The 18,464-nt window shown below is 41.8% G+C and overlaps 1 protein-coding gene across 2 annotated transcripts in view; it reads left to right on the top strand.

The window, feature by feature from the left end:
• LOC122557182 (amine oxidase [flavin-containing]-like) overlaps nucleotides 1–18,464 on the top strand; it is an 80,157-nt gene that overhangs the window by 48,207 nt on the left and 13,486 nt on the right. For both annotated transcript variants that reach the window (XM_087992096.1, XM_043704583.2), the window contains 4 exons: nucleotides 1,441–1,600; nucleotides 6,901–6,997; nucleotides 7,629–7,682; nucleotides 17,405–17,462. In XM_087992096.1, the coding sequence (XP_087848222.1) occupies nucleotides 1,441–1,600; nucleotides 6,901–6,997; nucleotides 7,629–7,682; nucleotides 17,405–17,462 (369 nt within the window). The remainder of the gene's footprint in view (nucleotides 1–1,440; nucleotides 1,601–6,900; nucleotides 6,998–7,628; nucleotides 7,683–17,404; nucleotides 17,463–18,464) is intronic.

Below are 18,464 nucleotides of genomic sequence, written 5' to 3'. Positions count from 1 at the left end.
AAATAATGGGAAAAATGCTTGCGGGGGCAGGGGAGGGGAGCGGGGAGATTTTGAATAGGAAATTAAAGGGCCAAAAGGTTTAATACTGAGGATGTGCTATGCATCATCCACTAAGATGATATCAGATGCATTCGGTGGATAGGGACAATCAACTTAGGAACTTGAAGGATGAAAATCTAACATCAATGTCTTCCCTATGCTCTTAGTAACAATGTCCAACAAATTAATGTTGCTATTATACAATAAACTACATTTTGTTCAGGATCACTTCTCATTGGACGAGCAGATGGGTTTCCTCTACTACACTAGGTGAAGTAGATCATATTGTTCCCAACCAGGAAAGACCATAAAGGCAGCAAATTACCATGACCATGAGTTGTGGTGAGGATATATCCAGCAACTTAAGTGAAGCTTTTTCTCAACTTTTGTGAGCTAGTGTCAGCATTGTACCCTTCATTGACTTTATAGTCAACTATCAGACTTACTCCCAGTTCAGAGAAATATCACTTTAATTATGAGCTCCTTTGTGACCTTTCTTGGTTTGATGGCTTTGGTGGCAAATGAAGAATAGTTTTGAGCTTTGTGTTTAGACTCAGTTATTAATAAAATGTGATTATCCTTCAGCTATTACACATCGAAATGTCCCAACAATTAATTGCCACCTCAGATTCTTCAGGTGGCAGGATAATTTACCAGCTACAAGGCCTCTCAGCTGCCTTAATTTTAAAAATGCTGTGCAAAATAATCAGCATTATTAAAGATAAAGATGAAGAAGTGAAAGTAATGTTTTCAATGTTTTAAAATTCCTGACCATGAGAGCTTTTCTTCAACAAAGTCAATGAAGTTAAGGAACGACTTGAAAGCAACTGAACCATGGAAAGGGTCTAAGACTTGAAAGTTCTGTAACTGGAAGCAACTGCTGTTCTGCAATTGTATAATAACTACAATACTTACAAGACCAAAGTTATAGCCTTCAGCAATTATCACAAGTTCTGCTCTCAGCCCTTTCCTGATCATTCTCAAATTGAACCAGATTTCTGTGGTCTCAATAACTTGGTGAGTTTCACATCCCATATTTTCCATCACAAATACTGTTTCAATCTGCCCACACAACATTGCCCACTCCGACCCTATCTAAACCATTCCATTACTGAAAACCTTTTCCATGTTTTATCATCTCCACATTTGTCGAGTTTAACATTTTCTTGCCCGACCTGTCATTCCTTGAGCTTCCATGAGATCAAACTAGTCAATAAACTTCCTCTATCTATTGCTTAGTCTCACAATCTCCTCAACCTTGCAACACTTCTTTCTTATTCATCATTGGAAAATTTTTCTTTCCCTTTCTGCAATAATTTGTCAATTATTCTCGAGCATTCTCCAGTCTTTCTCTGTTGGTTGTTAACCTGTTCTGATTAATTTCTCTTGTGTTATTTCTAGGCTGATTATGTCATTAGTGCTATCCCACCAACCCTCATTCAGCAAATTCACTACAATCCTCCACTGCCTCCATTGCGAAACCAGTTAATCCAGCGTGTGCCAATGGGATCCATCATTAAGTGTATGGTTTACTACAGCCGGGCTTTCTGGAGGGAGAAAGGTCAGTATCTGTTCATGGGACCCCAGTGGTCAGAGGCAGAATCCAGACCCAAAACGTGTGCTGAGATTAAATAAGAACTTGCATTTACTTTGTGTCTTCACATCTGCGAGTGGCCCAAGATATATAGGCAATAGATTACTAGATAGTGGATTATCTTTGAAGTATAATCACAAGTATTAAAAATAGCAATCAAATAATTAAGCAAACTTATTTTAGTGCTGGAGGTTGAGAGAGGGATATTGATCAGTATACTTGGGAAAAGTGTACTCTTCCTTGAATACTAAAGTAGAATCTTTTACACTCACTGCAGCAGCAGAAAGACTTCTGGTTTAATATAAAATCCATTTCAGACAAAACTTAGTCATTGCTTAAGACAAAAACAGTTGTCAAAAATAATCATTGGCTAATCAGTAGTGCTAAATATTTGCTTGAATATTCTTTATGTTTTTCATAAAATTACGTCATCTTTTTAATACCTGATGTATAAAGCACTGCAGGGAGACAATAGGAGAACAGCCAGCAACAGAAATGTTACTCATTGGCCCTTTTTATGAAACGGAAGACCCCATTATACATAACTGACATGACCTCAGATGACAAGAGCCCCAGCAAACCATTCATTTCAACTATTTTGAAGAAGAAATTTTTTAACAAAACAAATGGGCAGGATAATATTCAATGAGTGGCTTTTCAGGCACTTGACATTGCAATTATTTTGAGCAATCCACAGCATTGCTATTGAGTATGTGCAAAAGAAATTACTACTGAGCTGGGCTCTTGGGCCAAAAATGGCATTTTGGAAAGAAAATGTTTAAAAACATAGACATAGACAATATTAAATTCCATTTTCATCTCATTCCTTGCAGATTAATAAATAAAAATTCTGGGGCTTTCATCTTCTCCTGCCAGCAGTCTGATGCCACTTGGTATGGAATGAGTGACTATCGCCATCCACTGGCTGCAGGGTAAAACCGCAGAACAGTTAAGGTGCAGAAGGAGGCTGTCCAGCCCGAACTGCCAACATCGGCTCTCCAAACGAGCATCATGACTTTGTGCCATCCTCTGCCTTTTCCTCCAACCCTTTCACATTGTTTTGGATCAAATAATAATCTAATGTCTTCTTGAATGTCTCAGTCAAACCTGCCTTCACCACACTTCCAGGCAGTGCATTCCAGAGCCAAACCACACATTGTGTGAAAAGATTTATTCTTGTCTCACTTTTGTAAATCACTTAAATCTGTGCCTTTTCATTCACATTCATTTTATGAGCAGGAATAGCTTCTCCCAATCTAGTCTATGCAGCTAATTCATAATTTTGGAAACCTCTATTGAACCTCCTCTTGGACTTCAATTAAAACTGGCTCCTTCACTAACTCTCTGCAGCTCCCATGTCACTTTAGGTGTCTGTAGACATTTTGTTCTCTACTACCAATGCAATTATGTAATCTAGAATGTTTGTTGGGCCTCCCTTGCCTTTACCAGCTGTTGAAATAGATGTGAAGACAATTGGAAGGCGTATGGCTAACTGCTAACCGCTATGCTGCTCTCCGGGGGGATCAATCCTGACCTCTCCAATCCATCCTCGTAGGATTGAAGTTTGTCATCCCTGGAATCTTTCACAGAACTATTTTCTGCAATCTCTCCAACGTGTTCATAAGCCACCTATAGATTAGTGCCCATGACTGTACACAATTCTCCAGCTGAAGTCTAATAGCTGCTTTCTGTAAATCTAACATCATCTCCTCACATTTATGCTCCATTAATAAAGTCTGGGATTCTGTATGCTTTAGTAACTGCTTTCTCAACCTGTTCTGCCACCTTCACTGATCTATGTGCAGATACATCCATTCCTTCTGCTCCTGCACCACTTAAGAATTTACCCCTATTTTGAATTGTTTGTCAATGCTCTTCCTACCAAAATGCATCACTCACATTTCTCTGCATTGAATTTCATTTGCCACCTATCTGCCCATTCCTCCAACTTGTCTATATAATTTTGCAGTGCTACATTTTTCTCCTCACAGTTTATAATGTTTCCAAGTTTCTTATCATCAGTAAACTTTCTAATTGTCCCCATCAAGATCTAGATCATTGATATCCATTAGGAAAAGCAAGATCGCAATACTGTCACCTGAGGAACATTTACTGGGGATCCTAGTATTGATAGTTATGAACACAGTCTGCACACAATTCACGGACCACGAAAACTCATCCTCTCAGGCCACTCATGGCCAGGTAAAGTGTCCGACTGCAGTTCGGGGAGTGTGCAATGGTCAATGCTATACGGCCATCACAGGCAGTCATAGAAGTCATTTATAGACATGTCAGGGAACTGCAAGGCCAACAGTCATGAATCCGGTCAGTCATGTCCAGGGACAGTTCATCAAAGTCAGTCAGAGGTCTGGGCCAAGTACTGTTTTCGAGAGCTGATTGGTGTGGAGGGTGCAAGGTAGTGGCAGCAGCTGAAGTTAGTGTTAGAGTGAGGTTGCTGAAAGAATGAAGCCGTCAAGACTGGTATTGAAGGGAAGAGTAGAGGTGTGTATTGAGGTGGGGACAACAGTGATGATGGAAGGAAGCTCAGCTACATGAGGGCACTCAGAACAGCATTGGAGGGCATGATAACTTACAGAAGATGGGAGTCCCTCCCACTGTCGCCTCTGCAGGGACAGCATAGAGAAGCAAAGTGAGCATCATTAATGCATAATGTGGGTGCTCAGGGGGCGGGGGGGAAAGTTGTGGGGAAAAGTTCAATATGGTGGGCTTTCACAGGGCAAGGGGATGGGTGGAAATGGGCTTGTCAGGGTGGCGTAACACAAACCATGATGTGAAGTCTGCAGGGACGTATCTGGGCCGGCCCAGTGCTGACCATGTCCACCATGAGCTGTATTCCCCACAATCACTTACTGTTTATTAGACACTAACTGCAACTCGGAAAATACCTGGGTGGAGTTTGAGGAAAAAAAGTGTGGGATTCCCAGCTGCTCGACACAACTAGGACATTGAAGGGGCAAGTACATGAAGCATGTGCTTGCAAATTCCAACTACCTTTCATTTGTAATTGTTTCATCACTCATTGACAATACATACAGAAGGTATGTGCTTAGGGTTTAAATGCTGGTTAAAAACAATCTGCACCATGCCAGTAGTGCTGGCAAATCTAACAACAGCATCTCAATAATGCAGAGGTTAGCAGCAATGATGTAAAAAGAGACAAAAGTTGGCCAAAAGCAACCCATAACGTGTGAAACTTGTAAGGATTCTGTAGGAAATGCAGACAAGCATGTCATTGTCTTTTGAGTAAGTACTGTACCTCAAATACCACAAGGTTTGAGTATTTATGCTGTACATGAAATATAAAAGTGATGCGTTACCCCCTACATTAGGTTTCTATTACTTACTATGTGTTTGTACATTAATTTGGGGAGTGTGTTGATGTTTTTACATAGATGTTTTGAGGGAAGTTGATGTCTCATAACTTCACTTTGTCAGGGTTTACTGCGATGTTGCTTTTGATTATCCATGATGTTTGATCACTCTGCACACTCCTGGTCCCATTGGTGCCAGTTCATAAAATGTTTGATGAATTATAATGGACTGTAAGAAATACAATGATAAGTTTAATGATTGTTGTCGGCCTGGGATGGGGAGAGGTTCAGAGCACAGTAGACACTCCCTCTATGATGTAATGTGTTAGTCACTCAGCCAGCGTGGCACCTTCACCAAGTTGGTGAGCATTCTGAGGCTGCAGTTGAATAAACAAAAGTGAAATGGCTGTCATTATCAGATGCTGTAGGTCTCACTGTCTGAAGAATTTTTAACAGTCCTGAGCTGCTGAATATGCCACCACTGCATATTTTCAGGGAGGAGAACCTATTTTGCTCCTTTACTTTCCAACGTAGATCATTGCCAGCAAGAGTTCTGTGTCCAGGTGCTGGCAGTTTGTTGGACACTGTGGCTATCTTCTTAAGAAGGTGAAGGCAAATACAGGAGGACCAGGCCCAGCTGCAAGCCCTGTAGTAGAGCAGGTCACTGTAAGGGACAAGAAATAACTAATCATTGAGAAGTTGCAGCCAGAGCTCCCCTCAGGATGTATCGGAGCTGCAGCGGGACCAATGCTTTATGGCCCTGCCTCCAGTTCCTGGAGGTGAGTGAGGTGTACAGTCAACACAGCTCCACATGTCCCAGCACACTGTGATGGGACAATGTCGGATACTGGAGTGGGACCTGAGGGCTACAGGAGGGGGAGCCCATCCTCTCCCAGTCGCTGGGAGGGTGACAGCTGCTTTGAATTTCTATGTGATTGGTTCCTTCCAGGGAATGACGGGTGACCTGTTTGGGATCTCTCAGCTGTGCATCAGGACAGTGACTGATGCTATTTGTGCAAGGTCACACTGGGTCATTGTGTTCTGCCATGACAGGGTCAGTGTTGCAGTCTGGGCAGTAAGATTCAGGGAAGTAGCTAGACACACCTCCACAAACAAGGTAAGAGAATGAGGTTGTATTTGCAAAGAAGTATCAGTCATGCCAGTATGGCTTTGTAGCTGCTGTACAATGGCACTGTTTGTGAAGGGCAATGCGTCATTGCCAACAGTTGTGTGGGTACAGAGCAGCATTCCAAAAGTGGCCTGAGTACCAACGAAACTGGCCTTTCAAAATATCTGGTGTAGTGAGTTCTTTTTGGAATGGCGAGTAATAGGGGAGACTAGAATTAGGTGAGTGGGCACCATAGGTTTGCGATGGGTCGTTAATGTGGTGAGTCTGGTAAGATATGGCAAAACAGCTCTGTATAACATCATTACCCATGAAGAGGTCAGCACTACAATCTGGGCAGTAAGATTCAGGAATATGGCTGGATTCCATCAGGTGCAAGGTACCATAGACTGTACATGCATGGCACTGAGAGGGTCATGTCACAACACTGCGGAATTCATCACCAGGAAAGGTTTATGTCTATGGTACCTTGCACTTAGGGAAAACCATCTGAATCCCGAATTCTGAATGTTTCTGAATCCTGCAGCCCAGGCTGCAGCACTGACCTAGTTATGGGGAAATAAAAAAGGTAAGGAGTTTTCTCCCTGTATCTTACCAAACATACCTCATTGACTATCTATCCAATACCCATAGTGCCCTCTCACCAGATTCTAGTCCCATCCGACCGAAACCCTCAGTGAAACTTGCTGCAGCTGATATTTCATCAAAAAGATATAAGATTCAGCCCGTAGTGTGTGCTGCATGTATACAGTGTTTTCTGTCCACATAGTATTTCCTGACGCTCTGTAATAAACTCTTTCTGCTGGCAGGTTATTGTGGTACTATGATGATTGAAGATGAGGACTCACCTATCTCCCTGACACTGGATGACACCAAGCCTGATGGTTCGCACCCTGCAATTATGGGGTACAGTTCACAGAGTTGAAGAAATGCACACCACAAATGTATTATTTTAAAAAGATCAAAATTAACACAGGAAATGTTTGAAAAATAACTGGAGGAAACTTAGGCTCACTACAAACTTGTGGGCAACTTTGCTTCTCTTAAACAGAACAACTGAACCACCAACCTGCATCCCAACCTCCTGAATTTGTTGATTGCTTACCTGCAACATCCTTTTATAAGTCTTATTCACTCTGTATAATTTCTTTGCATTTGCAAACATAGAAAAAAGTCCAAATTTGGGACTCCTGGCCAGGGGCACGTGTTGTTCAGTTTGTAAGCTTCATGGAATTATGCACTTCCCTACTATGATGGTGTGGGGTGTTCATCGAGAGCTGAGAAAGATAATGATTTGCTTATTAATTACATTCTTTAGTGAAGCAACTTTGAAACCTTCCTCATTAACATTTCAGCCACCTTTTTGCCTTTTTAAAAAGAAATATACATATGTGTATACACTTCAATGAAAACATTTTTCCAAATTTTGAAATGTGACAAACACAGAATAATGTTCATGTGCTATGGATTATTGATGATTTAGTTACTGGTAATTAGATAATCCAAGGTATGACTGAGTCCTGTTATTTGTTTCTAGGTTCATATTGGCAAGGAAGGCGCGACTTTTACTTCATCTCACCAAATCAGAGAGGTCGGTATTGTGATGTTTGGCTGATAGTAGCTGACCTTACCTGTGATAGTTTTAAAACTACCTGACATGTCAAAGTGAGGGTTTGTTCTCAATGTTTTATGAAATCTCTTATAAACCTATACTCTCAGCACCCCTTAACACCTTTAACAAGGTTTCTGTATTTAAATAGAACTCACATTCACAGTCAGGTATGAGAACAGTAAACATCATGATTACTGCATGATCTTTGCTTCAAATCCTTTCCCTACATGGCTGCGAGCTTGTACTGATTATAGTAGTGCCCCTTGTACCCGCGGGGCATACATTCTAAGACCTAATGCGGAAGCCCAAAATCATGGATAGGAGCAAGCCCATTCACTTAAATGGGAAATTTACCTTCCCAGCAGCCCCTGGTCCCTGTTTCTGGAAAGTTCTCTATAATATGGTCAAGCCGTGGTAAACCGCAGGTAACTGAAACCACGGAAAACGGATCCGCGGATACGGGGTTGCCCTGTATTTTCACATTGGGTCGAGTTATTTCTGTGAATGAAGAAGTGGTGAATTGAATGGGCAGCGCAGTGGTTCAGTGGTTAACACTGCTGCCTCACAACGCCAGGGGGCTGGTTTTGATTCCATCCTCAAGTGACAGTCAGTGTAAAGTTTGCACACTCTCTTTGTGTTTGTATGGCTTTCCTCTGGGTGTTCTGGTTTCCTCCCACAATCCAAAGATGTGCAGGTTAGGTGGATTGACCATGTTAAATTGCCCATAATGTCAGGCTAGATGGCTTAGCCATGGGAAATGCAGGGTTACAAGGATATGTAAGGGGGGGGTCTGGGTAGATGCTCTTCAGAGGGTCGGTGTGGACTTGTTGGGTTGAATAGCCTGCTTCCCCACTGTAGGGATTCAGGTTCCCCCTCAATCTCCTTTTTTCTAATGAAAATAAACCTAACCTACTCAACCTTTCTTCATAGCTAGCACCTTCCATACCAGGCAACATCCTCGGAAACCTTCTCTGCACCCTCTCCAAAGCGTCCACATCTTTTTGGTAATGTGGTGACCAGAACTGTACACAGTATTCTAAATTTTCTTAAATTACTGTCTTCAGACCCGTCATGATTTTGGATATCTTAGTCAAATCTCCTCTCAACCTTCTCGAGGGAAAACAGCTTCAGCACCTCCATCTACCTGTGAACTGAAGTCCTGCTTTACTGGAACCAGTCTTAGACGTCTTTTCTGCGTTCTCTCAAAATGCTTTCACAGCCTTCTTAAAGTGTGGTCCTTTAAATAGGACACAATAGCTCAACTGAGGCTGAACCAGTGCTTTATAACGGTTTACAATAACTTCCTTGCTTTTGTATTCCATACCCCTATCAATAGATCTTAGGATACATCTTATTAACTGCTTTCTCAGTCAACCTGTGTGCCACATACAATGATTTGTGCACCTAGACTCCAAGACCCTCTGTACCCACTTTAGAATTGCACTCTTTATTTTACATCATTTACCCTCATTCTTCTCACCAAAGTGTAACATCACAATTCTCTGCATTCAATTCCATTTGCCACATGCCTTCCTATTCTATCTGTACCATATCATCTTGAAGACTATCACTATCCCCTCAGAGCTCACGATGTTTGAACATTTTGTGTCATCTGAAAATTTTGAATTTGTGCCCCGTGCACCTACATTTAGGTCATTAATAAAAATCAAGGCAAACTAGATTCCTAAGACAAGCCTTGGAAACATACAATAAACTTTCTTCCGGTCTGATCAACAACTGCTCACCTGTACTGTCTGTTCTTGGCCACTCAGCCAACTTCATGGAAATAAGAATCAAGTGAGATGAAAATTTTAGAATCCCTACAGTGTGGAAACAAGCCACTTGGCCCAACAGGTCCACCCCAACCCTCCTTAGAGTATACCACCCAGACCCGTTCCCCCTACTCTACTACTTACATTTCCCCCTGACCAACGCACCTAACCTACACATCCCTGAACACTATGGGCAATTTAACTTGGCCAATTCACCTAATCTGCATATCTTTGGATCACAGTAGGAAACCGGAGCACCCAGAGGAAACCCACACAGACACTGGGAGAACATGTAAATTCCACGCAGAGTTAATATGTCCCCTTGTGTTAGCCTTTATCATCTGAGGAAAAAGGCTCTCACTGTCCACCCTATCTATCCCTCTGATTATTTTATACGTCTCAATTAAGTCACGTCTCAACCTTCTTCTCTCCAACAAAAACAGCCTCAGTTTCCTCAGCCTTTCCTCGTAAGACCTCCCTTTCATACCAGGCAACATCCTAGTAAATCTCTTCTGAGCCCTTTCCAAAGCTTCCACATTCTGCGTAAAATGCGGTGACCAGAACTGTACGCAATACTCCAGGTGCAGCCTTACCAGTGTCTTGTACAGCTGATACTCTGCAGCTGTTCCTGTTACTCTGCAACTCCAGCCAAACTGATTCTACATTCTGATCTCCAAGTCAAGGTCATCTCTAATTATTGCATCAACCCCATCCTTGATTAACAGTGCTATGGCTGTATCTTTACCTAGTTTCATATTTTTCTTAGAAGTCATATCCCCCCTGAATAACAAGGATGCAATTTTTGTCATCCTGTAGCCACGTTTCCTTAATGGCTATTGGATGATATTTATTTACTTCATTGAGCAATCGAGTTCAGCAAGTAATAGGGAAGGTAGATAGAATGTTGGCCTTTATTTCAAAGGGAATGGAGAATGAAAATAGGGAAATCTTGTTAAAACTGTGTATGGCACTAGATGACAGCAGGAATACTGTGGATAATTTTGGACCCCTTATCTAAGGAAAGATCTACTGGGATTGGAAGGTTTGCTAGCTTGATTCTGCATATGGAGGGTCTTTCTTATGAAGAGAGAGTGAGGAGTTGGGTTTGTTCACAATAGAGTTTAGAAAAAGAGATTGAATCATACAAGATTCTTAAGGGCCTTGACAGGGTAGACTCTGAAATGCTCTTTCTCTTTGTGGGACAGCCTATGGCCAGAGGGCATAATCTCAGAAAACAAAGTTCGCCCATTTAACACAAAACTGAGGTGGAACTGTTTTTTCATTTAAAGGGTAGTGAGTCTGTGAAATTCTTTACAGCAGAGCTCTTTAGAGGTTTGGTTGTTAATTATATCCAAGGCTGAGATCGACAGATTTTTAATCAATAGGGAATCAAGGGTTATACACATACGGCAGTAAAGTTAAGGTGGGGATTATCAGATTAGCCATGATTTCATTGAATGGCAGAGCTGATTCGATGGACAGGATAGCCCACTACTGCTCCTGCATCTTATTATCTTGTCAATTTTTGTACTTTGGTATGAACGTCTATAGTTTTGAGATGGACTAAGGTGAAAAGAGAGTTTTCTATTTAAGCAGAGTGGAAGAGTGTGGTGCTGGAAAAGCACAGCTGGTTAGGCAGCATCAGAGGAGCGGGAGAGTCAATGTTTTGAGCATAAGCTCTTCATCAGGAAGAGCTCTCCTGCTCCTCGGATGCTGCCTGACCGGCTGTGTTTTTCCAACACCACACTCTTTGACTCTGATCTCCAGCATCTGCAGTCCTCACGTTCTCCCATTTAAGCAGTAAAGGTAATATCATCATAGCCCTACTGAACCATGGGTATCAGAGAGAGATGACCAGGTGGTGGCTCAGCCTTAGAGTCACCATATCTCAAGAAAGGGGGTCAGTGGGGGATGGATTGAGAAGGACAGTCCTTCATGATAACCTCAGCCAGCACCAGAATTCAGCCCATCCTATTAACTTATGCTGTATCACAAACTGGCCGCCAGCCAACTGATCTAAACAACTCCCATTTAAACAGTCCTTAATACTGGAAACAGAGAGCATTTTATCTTCAATGAGGTTAACAATCACGGAATAATAGGGGGACTATCATACAGACTTGTTATATACCGTTTGGATTTTGAAGGTCTTTGTTTCAGATTTCATGCTGAAGACGGTTGTAGTCCTATCATCAGCAAGCAGTTGTAGGATTGTAATGAAGCTTCTTGGATTTCCAAATCTTGGAGAAAAATTCACAGAGCCTCACGATTTACTGAATTAAAGTCTTTGGTCAGAACAATGAATGCAATGAATTGTTCCTGCTGCTCTCTTCAATATTTTCCTCAGATCAGTCTCGCAAGAAAATTCGTGTCAAAAGTTCTTCTTGAAAGTCTTGATCCACAATCTGTCTCTGGCAAGATTTTCTCAGCAATAGGAAGTAGGTAATTCAGAAGAATGCAGGTCAGAACACCTCCATTTTTTCCCCCGATATTTTATATCTCCCTTTCTGGTGATAGTTACAATTATCATGTTCCTGACATCAGTGGAAGTGCCTTTTTCTTTCAAATCTGCAGGATGGGTCAATGGAGCCTTGTTGTGAGTAAGGATCACCAGCTTTGACCATCTCAGATAAAATACTACCAGGCCTGCGGGCTTTGTTATTTTTCATCCAGATGTAGGACTGAGACATCAAACTTCCTGTTGTACTTCTTGCATCTTGTGATGTGTTTGTGACAAATAGATGTTCATTCCGGATTGAACAAGTCAATGATGTGTCAAGATCATAATTTAGGGGTTGCCAGCAATTTGATCTAGGGTGATTTCTACCATGAGAAGGCTCAGGGCAAAGTTCCCCAAGTTATTCTGGTTCTGAATGGATACCCCAAATTGTTAAGCTATCAGTGAGGACAGAAGAAATGACTCCCATTACTTATTCAATTAGATCCTTGGCTGGTTGCAACTAGTTTAAAAAGGAATCCCTCCCTTGTGGATCCCTTCTTCCCACTAAATGATTTTACGCTTCAAAAGGTGCCTACTTAACAGGATTTTGCTTGCAATGCAGGGATAATTGGTGCCTAGTTCTTTGACTGTGACCATCACAGCACATGAGCACTCAATCCAGGCTGATACACAGGGCTGTGGTTGTTTTTATAATCCTGTTTTGTATATTCCTGTTATGTCTCTCTCTCTCTCTGTTTGAAGATTTTCCTGCTACTGCTGCTTTGGGGTTCTGATCCATTGTCATGCCACTTCACGTGGTTTTGAATTTGTCCTTCTGGTGGAAGACAGTGTTTGTTATAATGAGACCATGTTGCCCTCACTTTGTCAGCAAGAGAACACAATTTGCATTGGTTTTTAGAGTCATAGAGTCATAGAGATGTACAGCACGGAAACAGACCCTTCGGTCAAGCTCGTCCATGCCAACCAGATATCCCAACCCAATCTAGTTCCACCTGCCAGCACCCAGCGCATATCCCCCCAAACCCTTCCTATACCCATTCAGGTGCCTTTTAAATGTTGCAATTGTACCAGCCTCCACCACTTCCTCTGGCAGCTCATTCCACACACGTACCACCCTCTGCGAGAAAACGTTGCCCCTTAGGTCTCTTTTATATCTTTCCCCTCTCACCCTAAACCTATGCCCTCTAGTTCTGGACTCCCTGACCCCAGGGAAAAGACTTTGTTTATCCTATCCATGCCCCTCATGATTTTTTAAAACTTTTAAAAGGTCACCCCTCAACCTCCGACAATCCAGGGAGAACAGCCTCAGCCTATTCAACCTCTCCCTATAGCTCAAATCCTCCAACGCTGGCAACATCCTTGTAAATCTTTTCTGAATGCTTTCAAGTTTCACAACATCTTTCAGATAGGAAGGACACCAGAATTGTACGCAATATTCCAACAGTGGCCTAACCAATATCCTGTACAGCCGCAACATGACCTCCCAACTCCTGTACTCATTACTTTGACCAATAAAGGAAAGCATACCGAATGCTGCCTTCACTATCCTATCTACCTATGACTCCACTTTCAAGGAGCTATGAACCTGCACTCCAAGGTCTCTTTGTTCAGCAACACTACAGAGGACTTTACCATTAAGTGTATAAGTCCTGCTAAGATTTGCTTTCCCAAAATGCAGCACCTTGCATTTATCTAAACTAAACTCCATCTGCCACTTCTCAGCCATTGGCCCATCTGGTCAAGATTCTGTTGTAATCTGAGGTAACCTTATTCGCTGTCCACTACACCTCCAATTTTGGTAGCATCTGCAAATTTATTAACTATACCTCATGCTTACATCCAAGTCATTTAATCATTAACGAAAAGTAGTGGATCCAGCACTGATCCTTGTGGCACTCCACTGGTCACAGGCTTCCCATCTGAAAAACTACCCTCCACCACCATCCTCTGTCTTCTACCTTTGAGCCAGTTCTGTATCCAAATGGCTAGTTCTCCCTGTATTCCATGAGATCTAATCTTGCTAACCAGACTCCCATAGGGAAACTTGTCGAACGCCTTACTGAAGTCCATATAGATCACATCTACTACTCTGCCCTCATTATTCCTCTTTGTTACTTCCAAAAACTCAATCAAGTTTGTGAGACATGATTTCCCACACAGAAAGCCATGTTGACTATCCCTAATCAGTCCTTGCCTTTCCAAATGCATGTACATTCTGTGCCTCAGGATTCTCTCCAATCACATGCCCAGCACCAACATCAGGCTCATTGGTCTATAGTTCCCTGGCCTGTCCTTACAATCCTTCTTCAACTCTATTAGCCAACCTCCAGTCTTTTGGCATCTCACCTGTGACTACTGATGATACAAATATATCGGGAAGAGGCTCAGTAATCACTTGTCCAGCTTCCCACAGAGTTCTAGGGTACACCTGACCAGGTCCTGGGGATTTATCCACTTTTATGCTTTTCAAGACATCCAGCACCTCCTCCTCTGTAGTATGGACATTTTTCAAGATGTCACCATGTATTTCCTTACATTCTATAACTTCCATGTCCTTTTCCACAGTAAATACTGATGCAAAATACTTGTTTAGTATCTCCCCCCTCTCCTGTGGTTCCACACAAAGGCTGCCTTGCTGATCTTTGAGGGGCCCTATTCTCTCCCTAGTTACCCTTTTGACCTTAAAGAATTTGTAAAAGCCCTTTGGATTCTCTTTAACTCTATTTGCCAAAGCTATCTCATGTCCCCTTTTTGCCCCCTTGATTTCTCTCTTAAGTATACTGCTACTGCCTTCATACTCTTCTAAGGATTCACTCAATCTGTCCTGTCTATACCTGAAATATGCTTCCTTTGTTTTCTTAACCAAACCCTCAATTTCTTTAGTCATCCAGCATTCCCTATACATACCAGCCTTCCCTTTCACCCTGACAGGAATATACTTTCTCTGGGTTCTCGTTATCTCATTTCTGAAGGCTTCCCATTTTTCAGCCATCCGTTTACCTGTGAACATCTGCCCCCAATCAGCTTTTGAAAGTTCTTGCTTAATACCATCAAAATTGGCCTTTCTCCAATTTCAAACTTTATCTTTTAGATCTGGTCTATTCTTTTCCATTACTATTTTAAATCTAATAGAATTATGATCGCTGGCCCCAAAGTGCTCTCCCACTGACACCTCAGTCACCTGCCCTGCCTTATTTCCCAGGAGTAGGTCAAGTTTGGCACCTTCTCTAGTAGGTGCATCCACATACTGAATCAGAAAATAGTCTTGTACACACTTAAGAAATTCCTCTCTATCTAAACCCTTAACACTGTGGCAATCCCAGTATATGTTTGGAAAGTAAAATCCCCTACCATAACCACCCTATTATTCTTACAGATAACTGAGATCTTACAAATTGATTTCTCAATTTTTCTCTGACTATTAGGGAGTCTATAATACAATCACAATAAGGTGATCATCCCTTTCTTATTTCTCAGTTTCACCCAAATAACTTCCCAGGATGTATTTCCAGGAATATCTTCCCTCAGTACAGTTGTAATGCTATCCCTGATCAAAACCGCCACTCCCCCTCCTCTCTTGCCTCCCTTTCTATCCTTCCTGTAACAATTGTATCCTGGAACACTAAGCTGCCAGTCCTGTCCATCCCTGAGCCATGTTTCTGTAATTGCTATGATATTTCAGTCCCTTGTTGCTAACCATGCCCTGAGTTCATCTGCCTTCCCTGTTAGGCCTCTTGCATTGAAATAAATGCAGTTTAATTAATCAGTCCTACCTTGTTCTCTGCTTTGTCCCTGTCTGCCCTGACGTTTGACTTGCTTCTGTTCTCAACTGTACCAGTCTCAGATTGATCTCTTTCCTCACTATCTCCCTGCCCCCCCCCCCACCTTACTAATTTAAATCCTCCCAAGCAACTCTAGCAAATCTACCTGCCAGTATATTAGTCTCCTTCCAATTTAGGTGCAATCCATCCTTCCTAAGTCATTTTTCCCAATGATCTCTCTCAAGTATATCAGAGTCATGGTTAATGCTAGTACTAATGACCCAAGAAGGATGATATTTCTTTACTTCTTTTGAGGTGGCAGTTAAGCAAAGTCAAAATAGAACTTTTCCTTTAATTCTTCATGTGACCGTGGCTCAGCTTGAAATGTAATGTCATGAGTGTTTCGTAATTGGGGAGTATATTCAAGATGTTATTCCAATTGGAAAAAAAACCAACCGTGTGAACAGGAGGGTCACTGTCAGTCTTGCCTTTGCATTAGAAGGTGTATGCCCTGCTTGATCCTTCAGCTGCCCCTCCCCATGAAGACCATCCCACTGAAGGTAGCAATGTCAGTTTGCAGTCTTGATGGTTCACATGAAATGATTGTTCTTTCCAGACAGTCCCCCTTGGGGTTGTCCAATGGATGTTCTAACGTTCCAAATTGTAGAAGTGAAGTTTTCTTTCTTCAACTATGAAGGTAGTGCTTCAACAACCAAGAGAAAGTGGGACAGCTGATTTTTAGGACACCTTTCCTAGTCCCTTAACCATTTAGGGTGAGCAGAGAGTATCGTGAAGAGGATTGCTCAGTTACAGCCACTGCTACCTGAAGGCACCTCTGTCCCAACACATGACCATCATAAATCTGACACCATTGTACAGATTCTTGACGAGAGACTCCCAGGTTCAGAGGCATTGCAATGAGACTTGGCAGAACTGAGTGGAAGTGTGTGCATAACATCATTTAATGTGGTTCACTGTTATGGTCCATAAGATCTTTTCAGGTTGGTGATCAGATTTCAGTGACATTTCAATAACTGGGACCACCTTCTCAGCTGGTGAAACACATGCTCATCCTTCACCCTGAGCCATTCAAAACTTTTGAACTGCACTTTGTCTGGCAGTACCCCCTGACCTTGCTGCCTTGGGTGTCCCTCTCAGCTGCAGATACTTCCAGAAGCACTAGCTGAAGGATCATTGAAACACAAATACTTTTCCAAACATCACAGTGATGACCAACAGAGGAAAGAAAATTCTGAATCTTATGCACTGAGAACCTTTTCGAAGAAATAAATCATAAAGAATCTGTAAGATCTTTGAAAATTATACTTGCAAATTAATTAATATTTTCAATATTCAAATTAGCCCTTACAGTTTTCTGGTGAATGATATTGGTCCACATTGCATTACGTAGAATCTATGTGCAGTGTTGTTGCTTTTCCTATTCATCTTCCATTCTCCTTCATATATACATTAAATTCTCCCTTAATTAGTACAGCTAACCAAAGTGGCAAAGAGTTCTATATCCCTTTCAATGTCTGTGTAAAAGGAATAGAACTTAACCTGCAGGTAATGCATATTACTTCTGTGTGGTACAGCATGTGACACCAATATAATGTGCAGCATTAATTGTGTTACCGTGCAAGAGGCTAGCTATGTTCGTATTGGCTACATTTCTGAAGAAGCTTGTATAAAATCTTGTCTTTTCAGGAAGCAACGAATCTGCCAGATTTATGCCCGAGTCCTGGAAACAGAAGAAGCTCTATATGTAAGTACCTTTTGATAGAAGACATCCTAAAAAATCAATAATCTTACAATTGTAGTGGGATTGAAGTAATAGTATAAAATATATCTGACCTAATGCCTACACTTTCAATAATTTGGGCAAGCTTTAAGAACCTGTCACAGAATACTTGGAACAAATGTCTATTGGATTTATTGGTTGTCAGGAAAGTGCCAGGAAGTATGGTAGAGGAAAAGTGGAGAATTGCAGTTGGCAGCACCTTTCAGGCGTATCACATAGCTGAGCAGCAGCCTCCTGCTCCTGATTCCTTTTAAATTGCTTTTAAACATACTGGCCACTTTGGTGATAGTGGATAATTAGATTATGCTCGCGCCTGATAAACCTGAGCCTATTGCATATTCTGTTTGACATAGTGTCACCCTACAGGGTACATCTGTCATTTGGCCTCTTGCGAACTGGAAGAGAGAAAGGAATATGTCACTTTGTGATGTGCAATATGCTGTTAGGAAAGGAAAGGCTTTGAGATGCTGAAAGTGAGAGGGTCTCTTTAATCCTTCTTTTCTCCCAAACACACTGATTTGTGCAGCCAATCATCTTGACTGAGTCTAGCGCAGTAAGTGTTGACCCAGCATATTAGGTTAGTAAGCTTCTCTCTGGCCAATCCTGAAATTTACAAACATCCGTGTCACTATTTGAAGAAGAGCAAGAAATACTTTCCTCTCCCTCAACAAGTGTCATGACAGAACAGATCAATTGGTCTGTCAGTGGTGATGACAATGCAGAGTTGCTGGGTAAATAGGGATGAGCAATATATTTTAACTACCCAAAGATGTACCCATTTCATGAGCAAGTTCAATCTCAATAAAAACTGAGATCTTCAGGAGCTCTGAGTGTATTGTTCTGTTGTTCATATTGGCGACTTCTAATTGTGCTGCAGTGAAAACTGAGAAGTCAAATCAGATGATGCATCATAGTCTCATCCTCAAATGTCCTTGTGGCATTGACCACCTGTTTGTGCTAAAGGAC

Source organism: Chiloscyllium plagiosum, unplaced genomic scaffold, assembly GCF_037043375.1.
Source record: "Chiloscyllium plagiosum isolate Xiang-an unplaced genomic scaffold, Cpla_swu_hap1 HiC_scaffold_11, whole genome shotgun sequence".
In the NCBI taxonomy this organism is placed as follows: Eukaryota; Metazoa; Chordata; class Chondrichthyes; order Orectolobiformes; family Hemiscylliidae; genus Chiloscyllium; species Chiloscyllium plagiosum.
This window is presented reverse-complemented; position numbering and strand designations above follow the sequence as displayed.